Source organism: Halichoerus grypus, chromosome 2, assembly GCF_964656455.1.
Source record: "Halichoerus grypus chromosome 2, mHalGry1.hap1.1, whole genome shotgun sequence".
In the NCBI taxonomy this organism is placed as follows: domain Eukaryota; kingdom Metazoa; phylum Chordata; class Mammalia; order Carnivora; family Phocidae; genus Halichoerus; species Halichoerus grypus.
Genome location: NC_135713.1, coordinates 112,336,548 through 112,353,047, shown reverse-complemented (window position 1 = coordinate 112,353,047; position 16,500 = coordinate 112,336,548). Strand labels below are relative to the sequence as shown.

Sequence of the window (16,500 nt, the reverse complement as noted above, 5' to 3'; positions counted from 1 at the left end):
TGTTGAAAATTTTTGAGCAGTTTTCTGTCCTCTACAAACCATGATATCACCTAGTAAGTAGATCCTAATGATGTATGTCTGTTTCTGAGTACAAATGGATTCTATTTTCCAGTTAGAGGACTGGATTACAAAACACTTCTTAATATTTCCTCCCACCACCTTTGTGAGCCTTTTTACAAGGTAGTCATAATACAGAATGAGGGTAAAAGCAAGTACCAAGACTTAGACTGTTTCCTTCAGTAATTATCCCATTGAGACAAAACAGATGTTGTCTCCCACAAAAACTTCATGTTTATACGTGACTTGGATTAACTTTATCTTTTCATCTCGGGCATCTGACCTGGGGGGGAAGCACAAATCCCACAACATGTAAATTACAGCATTTATGAAGATGTCTCAGACCAGGTCTTGTCACTCTTTCAGATCCTTGAACTCTTGAAGCTCTCCCCTTTATGCTGTCCTGCTGCCAGTTTGTCTCAATCTTGGCCAGCTAGTGTCTCTTCTTCTGTGGATCACATTTCAAGATTACCCTTCTTTGGATAAGACCTCCTGAAATTCTTAATTGAAATCAATCTTTATAACTCTTAATAATTTTATTTCATAGCAATCATCACAGCTGGTAATTATTGCTATGACTATTTGTTGACTGGGTTCTAAGTTCCAAGAACACAGTGTATGTGTCTATCTTATATATATAGCACCAGGCCAGCGCTTGACAAAAAATAGTTACTAGCCAAATGTTGAATGAATGTATGAATGAAGATCCCTGCTCTCAAGAAGCTTAAAGTTAAATAGCAGAAATAAGCCATGGACACACACACACACAAACACGTTGCAAGACAGAGTAAGAATTATCCCGTAAGAGAATATTCAGCTATGAAAATACAATGACAGATATACAGTTCATTTCCACTTTGAGGTCTGGACTGTCTTCTTAAAGAAGGCAGAATTTAAGCTGAGAAGATTTAAAAGAAGGCAAGATGACAAAAACAGTCATTGCAGTGGAAGGAAATGTTATACATGAAGGCAAAATAAAAGGGATTCTTTGGAGAAAGAGTGAAGATTTCCATCTAATAAGGAGCCTTAAGATGATTGGAAAATATTTGTTCTAGAACTCATAAACACATAGCTGTTTTTCCACCTGCACCTAAATGACTTATTTTTTTAAAGATTTTATATATTTATTTGAAAGAGAGAGTGAGAGAGAAAGCACAAGCAGAGGGGGAGGGGCAGAGGGAAAGGGAGAAGCCGACTCCCTGCTAGGCAGAGAAGGGAGCCCCATGTGGGGCTCGATCCCAGGACCCTAGGATCATGACCTGAGCTGAAGGCAGACGCTTACCGACTGAGCCACCCAGGAGCCCCCTAAATGACTATTTTATAACATGAGGATTTGAAGCATCTGTATACATGTATTCATTTTTGGGTTTTTTTTTCTCCAGCAAACAGCGTTTTTCAGAAGAAAAAAATAAAGCACATGAAAACCTAAGGAAGACTGAAGAAAAAGTCAAAGTTAAGAGAGAAATTGAGGTGATGATTAGTTTGATCAATTTAGTTATGACTTTTGTGGGATGTGTGTGCATTTTACTCTACAATGCTTTTTCGATATTGGTTCGTTTTTCCTTCATTACTGATGGATTTTCTGGAAAGCAGTTTATAGTTACTATTTCATAAGATTTAGAAGAATAATTACAACATTACAATTTTTAGCGCTATTTGGAGAAAATTAATCAAGTCATATTAATAGAATTGTTCCTAAACAAAGGTAATATATCAAAGCATCATCTGAATTCAAAGTTTAATATGGTAGCTGTTTTGGAGGTCTTCTATGTATCATTTTAATACTCTCCCTTTAAAATCGTACCACATTCTACTTTCTACACATCTCTTAACTAGTCATTTGTGGGTTTTTTTTTTCTCCTACTACCAACTTAGCTCATACTTCTCATAGATTTCCTTTGTGTTGATGCGTTAGCATCCTGCCTGGCCTCTGTGCTTCTCGCCAACAGCTTCCTCAGTCCTCAAGATTCAATTCATCTTCCACACTGTTTGAGTGGGAAATATTTCCATGACTCAGTGGCCTTAGGAAAAGCCAACGTTTGAGGGTATCCTAGAGGCTATTTGGACCATTTCACTCCTATGTAACTTATTTTTAACAGTGAGTGTTCGCCCACCTTCTGTAGTGTGTAGTTCACAGTTTCATAAAGCAGCTGACTTCATGTAATTCCATCGTAGTGTCTAAGCCTCACTTTCAACTGATGTCTTCTCTTCAATCCTTTAATTTTATTTCTGAAATCAAAACAATCCTTTTATCTTTCATTTCCGGTTTTCTTCCTTCCTCTTTGTCTTCCTTGTTCTCTCTCCTTCCTTCCCTCCACCCTTCCTTTCTTCCTCCCTCCCTTCCTTTCCTTATTTTCTCCTATAGTTTCTCAAACTTCAGTCTCCAGTCACTCAAATCCCCACATATCTGGCTGGCTGGGTGGTCTTTCTAAAACAGATTTGCTTATGTTCTTCTCTTCTATAAATATTTATCATTTTCCAATTTCCTAAGAATAAAGTCCAAATTCCCTTCTAGGTTCAGTGATCTAGTTTTGACTTATCTTCAAGGTCTCCTTTTTGACCCCTTCCCAAACCTTCCTCTCTTTATCCAGCTAATTCTTCCTGACAATAATAGATGATCTCAAGATAACATGGTCTTTTATGTCCCTCTGTCTTTGCATATATGTTGTAATTCCTCCTGGAGGACCTTTTTGCCATATTGTTTACCTGGACACATCCTAAAGATAGAGACCTCAGCTATAAACTCTTCTCTGTACTTCCATAAATCATTCTTCCCTTTGTGCTTGTACAAATTTAACTCAGACCTGTGTCATATCTCTCAGCTTTTTATATTGCAATTCCTTATCCTGTCCACTTGAGTGATAAAAGAGCTAAATCACATTTATAGTCATATCCCCTTAATACATTTGCTGAATACTTAAATGGGTAACTATTACATGGAGAGAAATATCACAAAATTTTGGGATGATCCTAAATCCTATAAGTTTTATTTTTTATCCTTAGTTCCTCTTCTTTGATATCTTTAATTAACAGCATCTAAAATGTATAAACAGAGGGCGTCGTGGGTGGCTCAGTTGGTTAAGCATCCGACTCTTGATTTTGGCTCAGGTCCTGATCTCAGGGTCGTGAGATCGAGCCCTGCATTGGGCCCCACGCTCAGCATGGAGTCTGCTTGAGATTCTCTCTCTCTCTCCCTCTGCTCTTCCCCTCCCAACTCACTCTCGTACTCTCTCTGTCTCTCTCAAATAAATAAATAAAATCTTTTAAAAAATAAAATGAATAAACAGAATAGATAACTATATCTAAACTGTCTCATTTTCATTATTTAGAAACTCTGCAGTGAATATCAGGATCGTGCAAAGAATGGAATACTTTTCTGTACCAGAGAAAATGACCCTGTTCGTGGTCCAGATGGGAAAATGCATGGAAACTTGTGTTCCATGTGTCAAGCCTTCTAGTGAGTATAGAATGTCAGAGTGTCTAAAGAATGCCAAAGAGAAAGGACCTTACAGAGAGTCTAATAGAACTATTTACTTCCATAAGTGGGGAAACTGGGGCTCAAAATAGGGAAGGGAGTTGAATAAGTTGAATACTTACATTGAGAATGTTAGCAAGAGAGCTGGGAGAAGGACCTAGAGCTATTTACTCCAATATGTCTGCTTCCTTGACACTCATTCTCTTACCACTGGAACATCCTGACAGCCTTGAGCTTGTGCAAATATCACATTGTCCATACTGCTGAAGCTTCATATGTGAACCTGTGGTACAAGTTTACAGGCATCTCATCTTCCAAAGAGGTTAGGGTCCAAAGTAAGCACTTAATGCAGATATTGATTATTAGAGTTAATGTTGCCCATCAAATAATCATGAACGCTTACAAAATTAAATATTACTTTATATAATGTGACATTTCTCAATAAGTTAGAATTGACAGTTTGCTTTCAAAATTTGGAACTACTCCCAGTTTATTTGATTGAACTCAGATTAAGTAGTTGATTTACATTTTGAATCTATGGTCTTTTGTTTTGATTGATAGCCTTGTGTGGTTGAAATAGCGTCAGTTAACCATACATACCATGCAATTCTATTGTGCAAAGCAAATATAGGCTCATTTGGTTTATCAATGTATGGAAATTATTGGCCTTTTTCACCTGCACTCTATTTTGTCTTTAGATAACACAGCCATGAGTAAGCAATACATTTAAGGTGAATTAATAAAGCTAGGGTGTCCATGATGTGATAGACTATAGACTTGAGAGAAGGGACCTTGGTTAATTGTAGTCCTGTCCTAAAAGTATAGCCAAAGCCCTCTCTGCTTCAGACAAGGGAACCAGTCAGTGTGCTTTGTAAAAGCCACTTTCAGTCTCCAGGTATAACGTTACAAGGGTACTAGTTTTGATATCTCCTTGATGGACATTGATGGTATTTCTTTTCTGATCACAGGCAAGAAAGGTATTTTATAGAAAGCAAGCTTTCCAGATCCACAATCACTGTCTTTCTTTCAATGTTAAGCAAAAAGTATAAAGAAGTTATGGTATCTTACCATACTGGAGGCTGTTTTGTTGCTTCTCATCGGTATGTAGTGATAAAAGGACAAAATTGCTCTTTCTAAGGAGGGAGGACAGATTAGCAATGCAAGAATGTGGACAAATAATTGCCTGTACTTGGTCCAATGGATTCTTCTCATTTTTTTCTCTCATTTAGCCAAGCAGAAGCTGAGGAAAAGAAAAAGGCTGAAGCAGAAGCAAAAAATAAAAGAGAATCTGAAAAAACACCCTTATGTGGAGTGAGTGGAATCCACCTATTGAGTCCTACTTGGCATTCTAACTTGAACATATTTCAGAGTCTAAAGGGTGGAATATTTTCCAGTAAAAAAATCACCAGGAAATCCTAACCCTTTAATCTGGAGATGACACTGAGATGAATCCCATGGGAACTTGATCAGTGCTTGCTGCTTCCAAGACTAACCCTGTGGAGTAAAAATTATTTGAAGTCTGAAAAAACTGGGCTCTAGCACTGGTTTCATCACTTACAGACTGTGTTAGCTTTTGCAAACCACTTCCCATATATTCCCATATATTTTCTACATATGAATTTTTGAAATTTCACATTTGAATTGGGATAAAAATACCTTCATTCTGCACACAGAAAGCCTGCTTTTTAGCTCTGAAATGTTACCATATTTGTTTCCATAGCCTTCTATAAGTTGTTACTGCTTATTATTTAGAAGATGAAAGTCTTCTACTTTTCCCGCTAGGTTCTATTCTTTCCATTATCCAACTATGCTCCCTAACAGAGCTAGAGTAAAGCTTCACAATATTAATTAGATCGCAATACCGTTCTGCTTAAAAGCCACAAATGGCTCATCATAAACTATAGGATATAATTCAATCTCCTTATCTCCCTTCTTATTTGGCTTACCTTCATTCAGAAATTTATGTTCTGCTATATGCCCGTGTGGTTTCCTACTTTATTTCCCAACTTAATGGTCTTGTATGCATATTCCCCAATCCCCTTCTTATCCATGAAAATGCTGTTTACTCTTCAGTCTCACTCAAATTATTCTTGTTATGTGACATCTTCCCTGGTTTTCACAGTCAGATCTCATGGTTCCAACCTCTATGTTCTCAGATTTTCATGTACCTGTATGTTTGTACTTATTTTATTCCTCCAAAAATTTTTTTAAGATTTTGTTTATTTGCGAGAGAGAGGGAGAGCACGGGAGAGAGAGCATGAGCAGGCGGAGGGGCAGAGGGAGAGGGAGAAGCAGGCTCCCCACTGAGCCAGGAGCCTGACCTGGGGCTCCATCCCAGAACCCTGGGATCATGACCTGAGCTGAAGGCACACCCTTAATCGACTGAGCCACCCAGGCTCCCCTGCCCTTATTTCAGTGTGTTTAGATTATAGTGGAGTTTACTTGTCCACCTCTTTTCTTATATTGTGACATCCCATTATGTCTTATTTGTTCCCATCTCTTAGCAAATGGTGAGTTCTGTTTGTTGAATTAAATTTTACATTTGAGAGAAACACAACTAAAGTCCTGGTGTCAAAGAAGCATAACATTAGTTTCTGCCAATGTTGATGTTCCAATCTTCTGCTTGGAATAGGAACAAAATGTATCCCTAGCTTGCTTTCTCTATCCTGGCAGGAGCTGTGCAGTGAATACCGCAAGCTTGTGAGGAATGGAAAACTCCCCTGCACGCGAGAGAACGACCCCATCCAGGGCCCCGATGGGAAAATGTATGGCAACACCTGCTCCATGTGTGAGGTGTTCTTGTGAGTAGCGCTGCACCTGGGGAAATGAGGGAGCGTTTTGTCCTTTCTGCTTCATTTTGTATTTTTTTAATTTTAACTTTGTTATATTTTATTTCTTAAATTGTGTTTAATTCTTGTCAATGGCATTTTTGCACAATGTCATAATTATCAAAGAATAATTCCTGCTCTGTCCTGAGAGAGGGGCCGTGCTGTCCACAAGTAGCTGCTTCTCTTACCCTTCTCATGCAGTCTGTCTTGGTCTCTGAGGTGCCCTGGGTACTTCAGCCTCGTCCCCGTGTCCTAGGATTCTCTCAGTCATGTCATGTTCTTGACTAGAGGTTGGTTGTTCTGGTGAGGGGAAGGGAAGTTAGGAACCACCTACGTTGCCATCATGGTGACATTACTCCTAACGAACTCCAAAGAATCAATCACTGGTTGAGTTCCTGTGGAAGTGTACAGGATGTAAAACAAGGATCTTACCCTTGCAGAGAGGGCTGTGAAGTCACCTGAAATCACACAACACATCACAAAGCAAACATATAAATATGCAAAACGGTACATTAATTCATACACAGGACCTGGGGGAATGACTTGGAATAGGAATGATGAGTATCTGGTGGAGTGAACCCCTCCCATGTGTCTCGTGAACACAGCTTGAACAGCTGTGGCAAAGCCTACTCTACGGCCCTAACCCCACACTTTCTCCTTCATGGTGATCAGCACTTTGCTTCGTAGCACAAAACACAGTTAGTAGGGGTAAATTGATATGTGTGACTATATGTTCACCGTCTCTCTCTTGTACTAGACAATTGTTGTTGTTATGGAAGGGATTCTAGAAAATGTAAGCAGTGAGTTCAGATTAACTTTCTGCTTCATTTCTGTGTTCCATTATGAGAGGACCACTTCAGCAGGAAAGCAAAAGCACGCTTAGGATAAAAACCATGTAAGGCTTGGTACATTTAGCAAAGGGGGAGTCATGGTCTTGAAATATCCAAGTAGCTTTTGTTTTATCAATACTAGTTCCAGGTTGTCTCTGTGGATGAAAGTGGAAACAATGAGTGAAAGCTCTGGAAGGGGTCTGGCTCAATGCCAGGAGCAACTTCCTAACAGTCTGAGGACTTCAAGGGTAGAATGACCTATGTGGGGTTTCAAGGATGATACAAGGTAGAGAATTTACTAGCGGATTAAAGCAAAACTAGACAGTAATCAGACATACTGAGTATTAGAAGTCATGAGTAGTGGAAGATCAAAAAACTTCCTCTGGATTAGGATTTAAATCTGTAGTGTACATTTGTTAGTTCTGTGTCCTTGGGAAAGTGATCCATTCTGTCAGTTTTCTCATTTGTAAATGGGGTTATAATAGTAGTTTTGTAACATGCAGTTGGGAAGACTTCATGGAATAAGCCCCAGGTCAGGCACATAGTAAGAGTTTAGTTAAGGTTTTTTTTTTGTTTTTTTTTTTTTGTTTTTTTAAAGAGAGAGAGTGAGCACAAGCAGGGGAGGAAGGTGGTGAGGAGCAGAGGGAGAGGGAGCAGGGAGCCCAATGTAGGGCTCGATCCCAGGACCCTAGGATCATGACCTGAGCTGAAGGCAGACGTTTAACTGACTGAGCCAACCAGGCACCCCAGAATTTAATAAGTATTAACTGTCATAATTAAATTATATTTGAGGTCACTTTCAACCTGGACATTCTGTGATCCTTACTGATCTCCTTTTTAATCATTCTTTTTTAGCCAAACAGAGGAAGAAGAAAAGAAAAAGAAGGAAAGTGAGTCAAGAAATAAGAGAGAATTTGAGAACACAGCTCCTTTTGAGGTGAGGGGAACTTCTCCAAAAGTCAGAGGCATGTGGACCTGGGCTCCATAGATGGCATTCAGAAAACTCATAAATCCCCTGAAACTGTAGGAAATATTTGTACAGTTTGTTTGTTTATATGTGAGCACATACCCATGTGCATATGTGACTATTTCTAGGTTTAGGTTGTGTAACTTTTATCATTTAAAAATAGTCATGTCTTCCCAGTTAAGAACTATTCTAAAATAAGCCAATTACTGATCCCCACTTAAGAAAAAAGTCTAAACTTCAGCTATTTTTCCAGTCTGACCCAACCTGTGTTCAAAACCTCAAACTTCCTTCCTCAATTTCACAGGAATTATGCAGTGACTACCGCAAATTAAGGAAGAATGGCCAGCTTCTCTGCACTCGAGAGAACGACCCCATCAAGGGCCCAGATGGGAAAATGCATGGCAACACCTGCTCCATGTGTGAGGCCTTCTTGTGAGTAGAGCTCAGGACTTTAGAAGGAGAGGGAGAAGGAACTGAGGGAAGTTTTCAAACAATGGCAAATAATGCATTTTCCTCTTCAGGACAATGGTCATTTTTGGGTGTCACACTTAAATGAACTAAAATTTAAAAAAAAAAAAAAAAACCCACACACAAGAAAACACAAAACCAAAAAGCAAGTGGAGAGCTTTCAGATGATGATTATTGTGATCTAAAGAGAGCCATAATATTTTTTTTTATTTTGAAGTTCTTTTAACTGTCTTTTCTTTTAGAATATTTTAGAGGTAACTCAAGATCTTTTATTCAGAGAAGAGATTACTCTATGATAACCATACGAATTGCTCTTAGTTTTCTGAAGGATTATCAGCTAAAATAAGAAATGGCTGAGATTACATATAAAATATCATTATGGTGCATGGAAAATTTTAGGGGAAAGGTTTTGTTTTGTTTTGTTTTAGTTTACTACCTTTCTTCTTACTTACTCTGTGTGACCTAATGGAGTAGAATTAAATGGATGAGAGCTTTAGGGACATAGATTTGGGTGCAGCATGAAGATGTACTTTGTAATAGTTGACATAGGTAAAGCCTGCTTTAGAAATGGTAAAAGTTGGATGCTCATTTTCAGGGGAGTAAAATACAACTGTAGAATAAATGACACGATGTATCCTCTCAAAAAAAGTCTATGATAATCCTTAAGGTTTTTTGTTTTTGTTTTTGTTTTTTTAAGATTTCACTTATTCATCTGACAGAGAGAGACACAGCGAGAGAGGGAACATAAGCAGGGGGAGTGGGAGAGGGAGAAGCAGGCTTCCCGTGGAGCAGGGAGCCCGATGTGGGGCTTGATCCAAAGACCCCGGGATCACAACCTGAGCCAAAGGCAGACGCCTAATGACTGAGCCACCCAGGCGCCCTATTCCTTAAGGCTTTTGATCTTATTCCCAAGGGATACTCCAGTTGATTTTCTATATACTCAGAATCTCTGAAAGGTTTCAGTCATTCAGTCTTCCTGGTGGAGAGCATTTCAACCCTGAAGATTTGTCCTTTAGTGTTTGGGCATGGAAGCACTGAAAACCAAATCATCATAACCAACATTTATTGAATGCATGTAATTGTCATATACTTGCTAAAAGCTTTGCTACTTAATCCCACTTAATCTTCACAATAAACATATGAAGTGGGTCTTTCTTGTATTATCACAAGTTACAGATGACAGCATAAAGGCCCAGAGAAGTTGGGAATGGTAGAAGTATCAGTGCAGGGGAAAAAAATGAAGAAAATGATGTTTTCCACTGTATGCTGTAGACATAATATAATCATTTAGCAATGCCATTATAACTTCTGGCGATTAATTATATTTGCCTGAAGTTAGGCTTGTTTCTGTCTGGTTTTCTTTACCTTGACATTCATCTTTCAGTGACAAGGAAGTAATTCTGCCACCTAGTGGTCAGCTGTGCTACTTCCTCTGATAAAGTTCCCAGTATGGAAAGAAAATGCTTCTTAAAATTTTTAGTCAACGTAGAGTCATGGTAAAGCTTAGATTAGTTTCCATGTAAAGAAGTATGAGGAACCTCACAATTTTGGAGCTATTTTAGTAATTTTCTCCCATCACTGTAAAAATTCCTTATCAAAAAGAAATAAAGATTTACTATGTCATATTTTGTGGGTATGTTAGCAAAGGCTCTTGTCTTTTTTTGAGAATCATTTTTCCCTCCATAGCCTTTTTTTGCACACTGTCATACCATATGCAAACTGTCTTTTCACCTTTTTTAAAAAAAATATTTTATTTATCCATTTGAGAGAGAGAGAGCATGAACAGGGGGAAGGGGCAGAGGGAGAGAGAGAAGCAGACTCCCTGCTGAGGCTCAATCCCAGGAGTCCAGAGATCATGACCTCAGCTGAAGGCAGATGCTTAACCTACTGAGCCACCCAGGCGGCCTGTCTTTTCACCTTTTTTTTTTTAAGATTTTATTTATTTACTTGACAGAGAGAGACGCAGTGAGAGAGGGAACACAAGCAGGGGGAGTGGGAGAGGGAGAAGCAGGTCCCGCTGAGCAGGGAGCCTGATGCGGGGCTTGATCTCAGGACCCTGGGATCATGACCTGAGCCGAAGGCAAACGCTTAACGACTGAGCCACCCAGGTATCTTTTCACCTTTTAAAAAAGTTTTAATTTGATCAATGAATGAGCAATTCTTACGTTGATTGAAACATAACATTTTTACATATTATTTACACATTTTTACATTTTAAAATGAAAACTTTTTACATATTTAACAAGATTAAATTGTTTAGATTATAGATCCAGTTGTGCTACACTTGATTTGCAACACTGTTAGTTATCAAAAATGGTTAAGAGCTATCACCCTCACTTCATTTCCATCATATACCTTTTTTTTGGAGGGTTCACTCTTAATGATAATCACAGTGATGAAGATAGCGATCACTTATATCACTTTTATCAATCATTTCATTATGTACCAGATCCTTCCTCTAGTTGCTTTACATGTATCAACTCATTTAATGCTCACAACAATCCTATGAGAAGAATGTGGTTACTACTCCTCCCGTCCCTCCCTTCCCCTTCCGTATTTAAAGATGAGGAAGGCACAGAGAGGTTTAGACATTTCTTGTGTTCCTTATGGCTCCGGACTCTGTCCTCTTAACCACCATGCTATATATACTGCCTTCCAGAAGCCAAATATTAGCACTTTCTCGAGAGCTGTGGCAGATGCAAAATAATCAGCCAATAGGAAAGTATTACTACAATGTTCTTGCTGAGGAGCTAAATGGGTTTACTCATTAAGGGACTTTTTCTTGCACACTATTCTCTTGAGGTGAAGTAAATAATTTCAGTTTATTATCCAATAAAATTACAAATTGCTGTGAGTGGATCTTTGGGGGTGCTTGAGAATTGTCAAAGCAACGAATGATCCACCTGCAAATGTTAAGAATCTACTCTACTGTATTAAGACCCATTTCTTCTTTTCCCCTCTTTTTCTTCCCCTGATCCTTATAGTCAGCAAGAAGAAAGAGCAAGAGCAAAGGCTAAAAGAGAAGCTACAAAGGTAATTTTTCTCAGGACTGCTAATGTTATGCCTTGACAATTTTTTCTCCTTTAAGTATTCTAGATATCTCATTAGCACTAATGTTTTCCTTTTCAATTGCCATGCCTGAAATGAACAACAACAAAAAGCCTTTCACTTGTAAAAAGGGGTCTCAAGTAGAAGTTTCTAGAGTACCAATTTTATTGCATGATAATTCAAATTTTGAGTTTCATTTTATAAGAAGGAGAGGGTTATTAATTTACTCTGTAAGGCATATTCTCCATATTTGGCTTTTCTTATATTTCTGTTGTCACAAGTAACACCAACAAAATCTGTCTGTATGTGATGTCGGATTACTCTAATATGACGGCCATAAACAAGATTTGCCTTTATGGATCTTATTACCTAATAAATGCAAAGCATAAGCCTAATATTTATTTGGGGAAAGTTGACACAGTTTAAAAGTCTACCTTTAAACTGACTCACTTTCTCATGAACTTTCTTTCTGTTGGTTGAAACCATCTTTTTACTGGTAATTTAGAATTGAACACTTGTTTTATCCATAATATCTGATTAGCTGCTAAATCATCTTAGATTTTCCAATCAGTCTTAACACATTTCTCCTTCCCTCTGCTTATATTGTACCTCTCCTATTTGAAATCTGCATCCCCTATCCCTCTACTTTATCAAGGAGCTCCCAGGAAGGTGTCAGTTTCTCCAAGGACTCATACTTGTCCTCTCCTCCATATCTTTATTTCAAATATATCTTTATTTCTTAGTTTGAGCATGTTTTTCTTTTCTTTCTCAGCCTTCTAAAGACAAATCGAGATTCACCAATTTTTTTGCACATTCTTCTTATTTTAAATTTTCCAGCTTTATTGAGATATAATTGACATACAACATTGTGTAAGTTTAACATTGTGTATATTGTCTTGATTTGGTACACACATATATTGTAAAATGATACTCCATAGCATTACCTAACACTTCCATCACATCACACTATGACATAAATACATTTCTTTCTGTGGTGAGAACATTTAGGATCTACTCTCTTAGCAACTTTCAAGTATACTGTATAGTATACTGTTATATTGTTAGCTATAATAACCATGCTCTAAAGCAGATCTCCAGAACTTAATTCATCTTATAACTGGAAATGTATACCATTTGACCAGCGTCTCCCTATTTCCCCCACCCCCCAGCCCCTGACAAACACCACTCTACTTTCTGTTTCTATGAGGTCAGCTTTTTCAGATTCCACATATGCGTGAGATCGTACCATAATTTTTTTTCTGTCTCCTTTATTTCACTTAGCAGTGTCCTCTAGTTTCATCCAAGTAGTTGCAGATGGCAGGATGTCCTTCCTTCTCATGAAGACTAAGCAATATTCTCAGTTCCTCCAGGAAGCCTCCTCTTCTAGGTCCATTGAACTCTCTCCCCTTCGATCTTTCATAGCTCTTATAGAGTGTGATATGTAACATAACACAAACATGTATATTGTTCTCTGCTAATTTTGTCAGTCTTCTTCTGCATCTAGAGTGGAAGCAGCCTCGGTAGAATGATGATGATAAATATTTCCAGATCCACTCTAGTGCAACGACAATTCTGAGTCCATGATGGAAGCTTTGTAAATACTTATCGATTTACTGCTTCCTGTCATCCCTTTTTGTTTTTCTTCTACTCCGCATCACTTATTCCTCAGAAGAGGCAAAGGTGCAGGAAGGGTAGACAGTCATTCTGAGAAAATATTTTCCAGGAGCTCTGCAGTGAATTTCGGAACAAAGTGAAGAATGGAATGCTTATATGTACCAGGGAGAATGACCCTGTCCATGGCCCCGATGGCAAAATGCACGGAAACAAGTGTGCCATGTGTGCAAGCCTATTGTGAGTACCTACCCTCACCTGTCCCACTGAATCTCTCATCATCAATCACGTTTGAGTCTCAGTTTCCTAGAAATGTGTAGAATATATATCGTGCTTGTATGCTACATAAGTTTAAAAGCACATGGACATGGGAGGGATGGGGTGACTGGGTGATGGACACTGGGGAGGGTATGTGTTCTGGTAAGCACTGTGAATTGTGCAAGACTGTTGAATCTCAGATCTGTACCTCTGAAACAAATAATGCAATATATGTTAAGAAAGAAAAAAAGAAGAAGAAGAATGTAGCAGGAGGGGAAGAATGAAGGGGGGGAAATCGGAGGGGGAGAAGAACCATGAGAGACAATGGACTCTGAAAAACAAACTGAGGGTTCTAGAGGGGAGGGAGGTGGGAGGATGGGTTAGCCTGGTGATGGGTATTGAGGAGGGCACGTTCTGCATGGAGCACTGGGTGTTATGCACAAACAATGAATCATGGAACACTATATCTAAAACTAATGATGTAATGTATGGGGATTAACATAACAATAAAAAATTTTAAAAAAAAGCACATGGACAATTCATGAAGTAATAATGAATCATACAGTGACAATGTGATTCTCTATCCAGTTATCCTTTTTTTAAAATTTTTAAAAATATTTTATTTATTTACTCATGAGAGACAGACAGAGAGGCAGAGGCAGAGGCAGAGGGAGAAACAGGCTCCCCAAGGAGCAGGGAGCCCAATGTGGGACTCGATTCCAGGACCCTGGGATCATGACCTGAGCCGAAGGCAGATGCTTAACCATCTGAGCCACCCAGGTGCCTTCTATCCAGTTATCCTTCTGTCCTCTAGTTAAGTCATGGGAAAGTCTTAATTTATATTTTTAACACTAGATAATCATCATTCATAACTGAAAACAGAAGTTTGATGATCTGGATGCAGTGATATCTTTGTCTCTCTCTCTCTCCCTCACTGACATTTTATGATTCTGTGAATATATTCAGCTATTGGCTAAGAGAAAACCAGTTGGACAGAAGTTTATGAGGCCAGTACAAGAAGTGTTAAAATAACCTGAATGAGAAAAGGAATGGAGAAGGTTGCATTTATCTCTTCAGGGACATTACTGTGCACAGCTGAAATAACACTTTGATAAGTGGTTTAGTATAGAGAGTAAAACCTCTAAGAGGTGAGCCCATACATTAGATGTTTATTGAAATGTCTTCTTGTGAGCCAAATCCAGGGACTTTTAGGCCATTGTTTTGGTGAGTGGGACCAAAGCTCCATTGTGTGAGACAGTCTAGGAGAAATTGATTATTACCTCCTCAGGTTCTCCTCCTTCTTAGATTCCTAATCTTCTACAGAGTCTCAAGCTAAGGTAGATGTTTAAATAATATCTGTTGAAAAGGTGCAAGGTTATTGTTGTCCCTTAACTTTCATATGTCCTTGTCCAATCTCAGGTATATGCACATAGTTCCTTGAAGGAGAGACTGAAAGACTAAGCCAGTAGTGTACACAGTGGCCTGAGAGTCAGGAAATCAAGGCTCTTTTCTCACTTGATCCATTGTCCATGCTGTGGTGATGACTAGATGGGATGATCAGTGCTACAGATTTTCCAGCTTTGATAAACTGTGTATCAGTAGAAAATAGCAAGAAAGCCAGAAGCTTAGGCTCATGATCAACCTAAAATATTAATTGTTGAATCTTATTGGACTTGGATCATTATTCTAAAACTTGAACTTCAACCTGAATATTAATTCCCTTAAAATAATATCTAAAAAAATAATTTTATAGTGAAACATGGTTTATTTTGATTATGGGCCCATTGTCTGACTTGGTATCACCTCTGGCTTTCATCACTGATATGGTTGTTATTTACAAAGGAAAAGTTGCACAATTTTAAAAAATCAAGGTAACTGTGGCTTCTTTCAGATCATTGAAATCACTGATTGATGGGATAAGACTGATGGAATCAAGACTACTTGAGGGTCTCATACTGATAAAAGATCATGCTAGTTTTTTTTTTAAGGTGGATTGTATTTTATTATTATTTTGTTTATTATCTGCATTGTTGGGCACAGTGATAGTATCTCTTAGACTGGATAAATTTTTACTGAAGAGTGAATCTGACCTTGTCTGGAAGATCCTCATCCCTTTTTAAAATACATTATCATAGACAATGGGAAATTGTACTTAGCTTGTATCTTCTTTGTTTTTAATTGCAGCAAACTTGAAGAAGAAGAAGAGAAGAAAAATAATGGCAAGGAAGGAAAGGACAAAGCACAGGCTGATAAAGTGAGAAGAGAAGCAGCACAGGTAAATGTTTTAGATATTAGAACCACATAAATATTCCATTCCCCTGGACAAGCCTCCCACTCTCACCTCCTCATCCCAGTGTCCTTAGTGACTTTGCAGACTGAGAACATGTATTTGGATCCTTGTGTATAAGAGGATTCCTTCTTCCCATTCACACCAAATCTGATTTAGTTGCTTGTGCATTTGAGAAGAGGTCAGTCATCATTTTCTCCACTGACCATGTGAATTGTATTATCCCAAAAAAAGAAGTGTATACAGATGGCTATCTTGTTATCTGAATACAAACCAATAGAGGCAGATTTCAGATTTTTCTCTCTATCTTTTTATATAAGGATGATTAGTTCAAAACAAGTAAAACAAAACAAACAAACAAATCTAAGTTTTAATCCCAATTAATTTTCTGTGAGATTTTGGGAAAATTACTTAACAGAATTTTTGAACCTTGGGTTTACATTCTCACATGATGATGATGATGATGATGATGATGATGATGATGATGTTGATGGCTATTAATTATTTAATTGCTGCTATATGCCATATGGTATAGCAATTTTAGGACTGATCTTTGTAGTAACCATTCAAGGTATGTATTATTGTCTGTATTTTATAGAAGAGGACTCAGAGGCTCAGATAAGAAGTTAGGAGATATATATAGTTAATAATTTGAGAGCTAGCAATTAGAA

General features: G+C 38.1%; 1 protein-coding gene across 1 annotated transcript in view; it reads left to right on the top strand.

Annotated features, from left to right (window-relative positions):
• The window catches only part of SPINK5 (serine peptidase inhibitor Kazal type 5), a 74,970-nt gene that overhangs the window by 31,374 nt on the left and 27,096 nt on the right, over positions 1 to 16,500 (top strand). Inside the window, exons 10-18 of the mRNA XM_036065716.2 lie at positions 1,440 to 1,527; positions 3,387 to 3,514; positions 4,762 to 4,843; positions 6,206 to 6,333; positions 8,046 to 8,127; positions 8,462 to 8,589; positions 11,610 to 11,658; positions 13,397 to 13,524; positions 15,727 to 15,817. Of these exons, the coding sequence (XP_035921609.2) occupies positions 1,440 to 1,527; positions 3,387 to 3,514; positions 4,762 to 4,843; positions 6,206 to 6,333; positions 8,046 to 8,127; positions 8,462 to 8,589; positions 11,610 to 11,658; positions 13,397 to 13,524; positions 15,727 to 15,817 (904 nt within the window). The remainder of the gene's footprint in view (positions 1 to 1,439; positions 1,528 to 3,386; positions 3,515 to 4,761; positions 4,844 to 6,205; positions 6,334 to 8,045; positions 8,128 to 8,461; positions 8,590 to 11,609; positions 11,659 to 13,396; positions 13,525 to 15,726; positions 15,818 to 16,500) is intronic.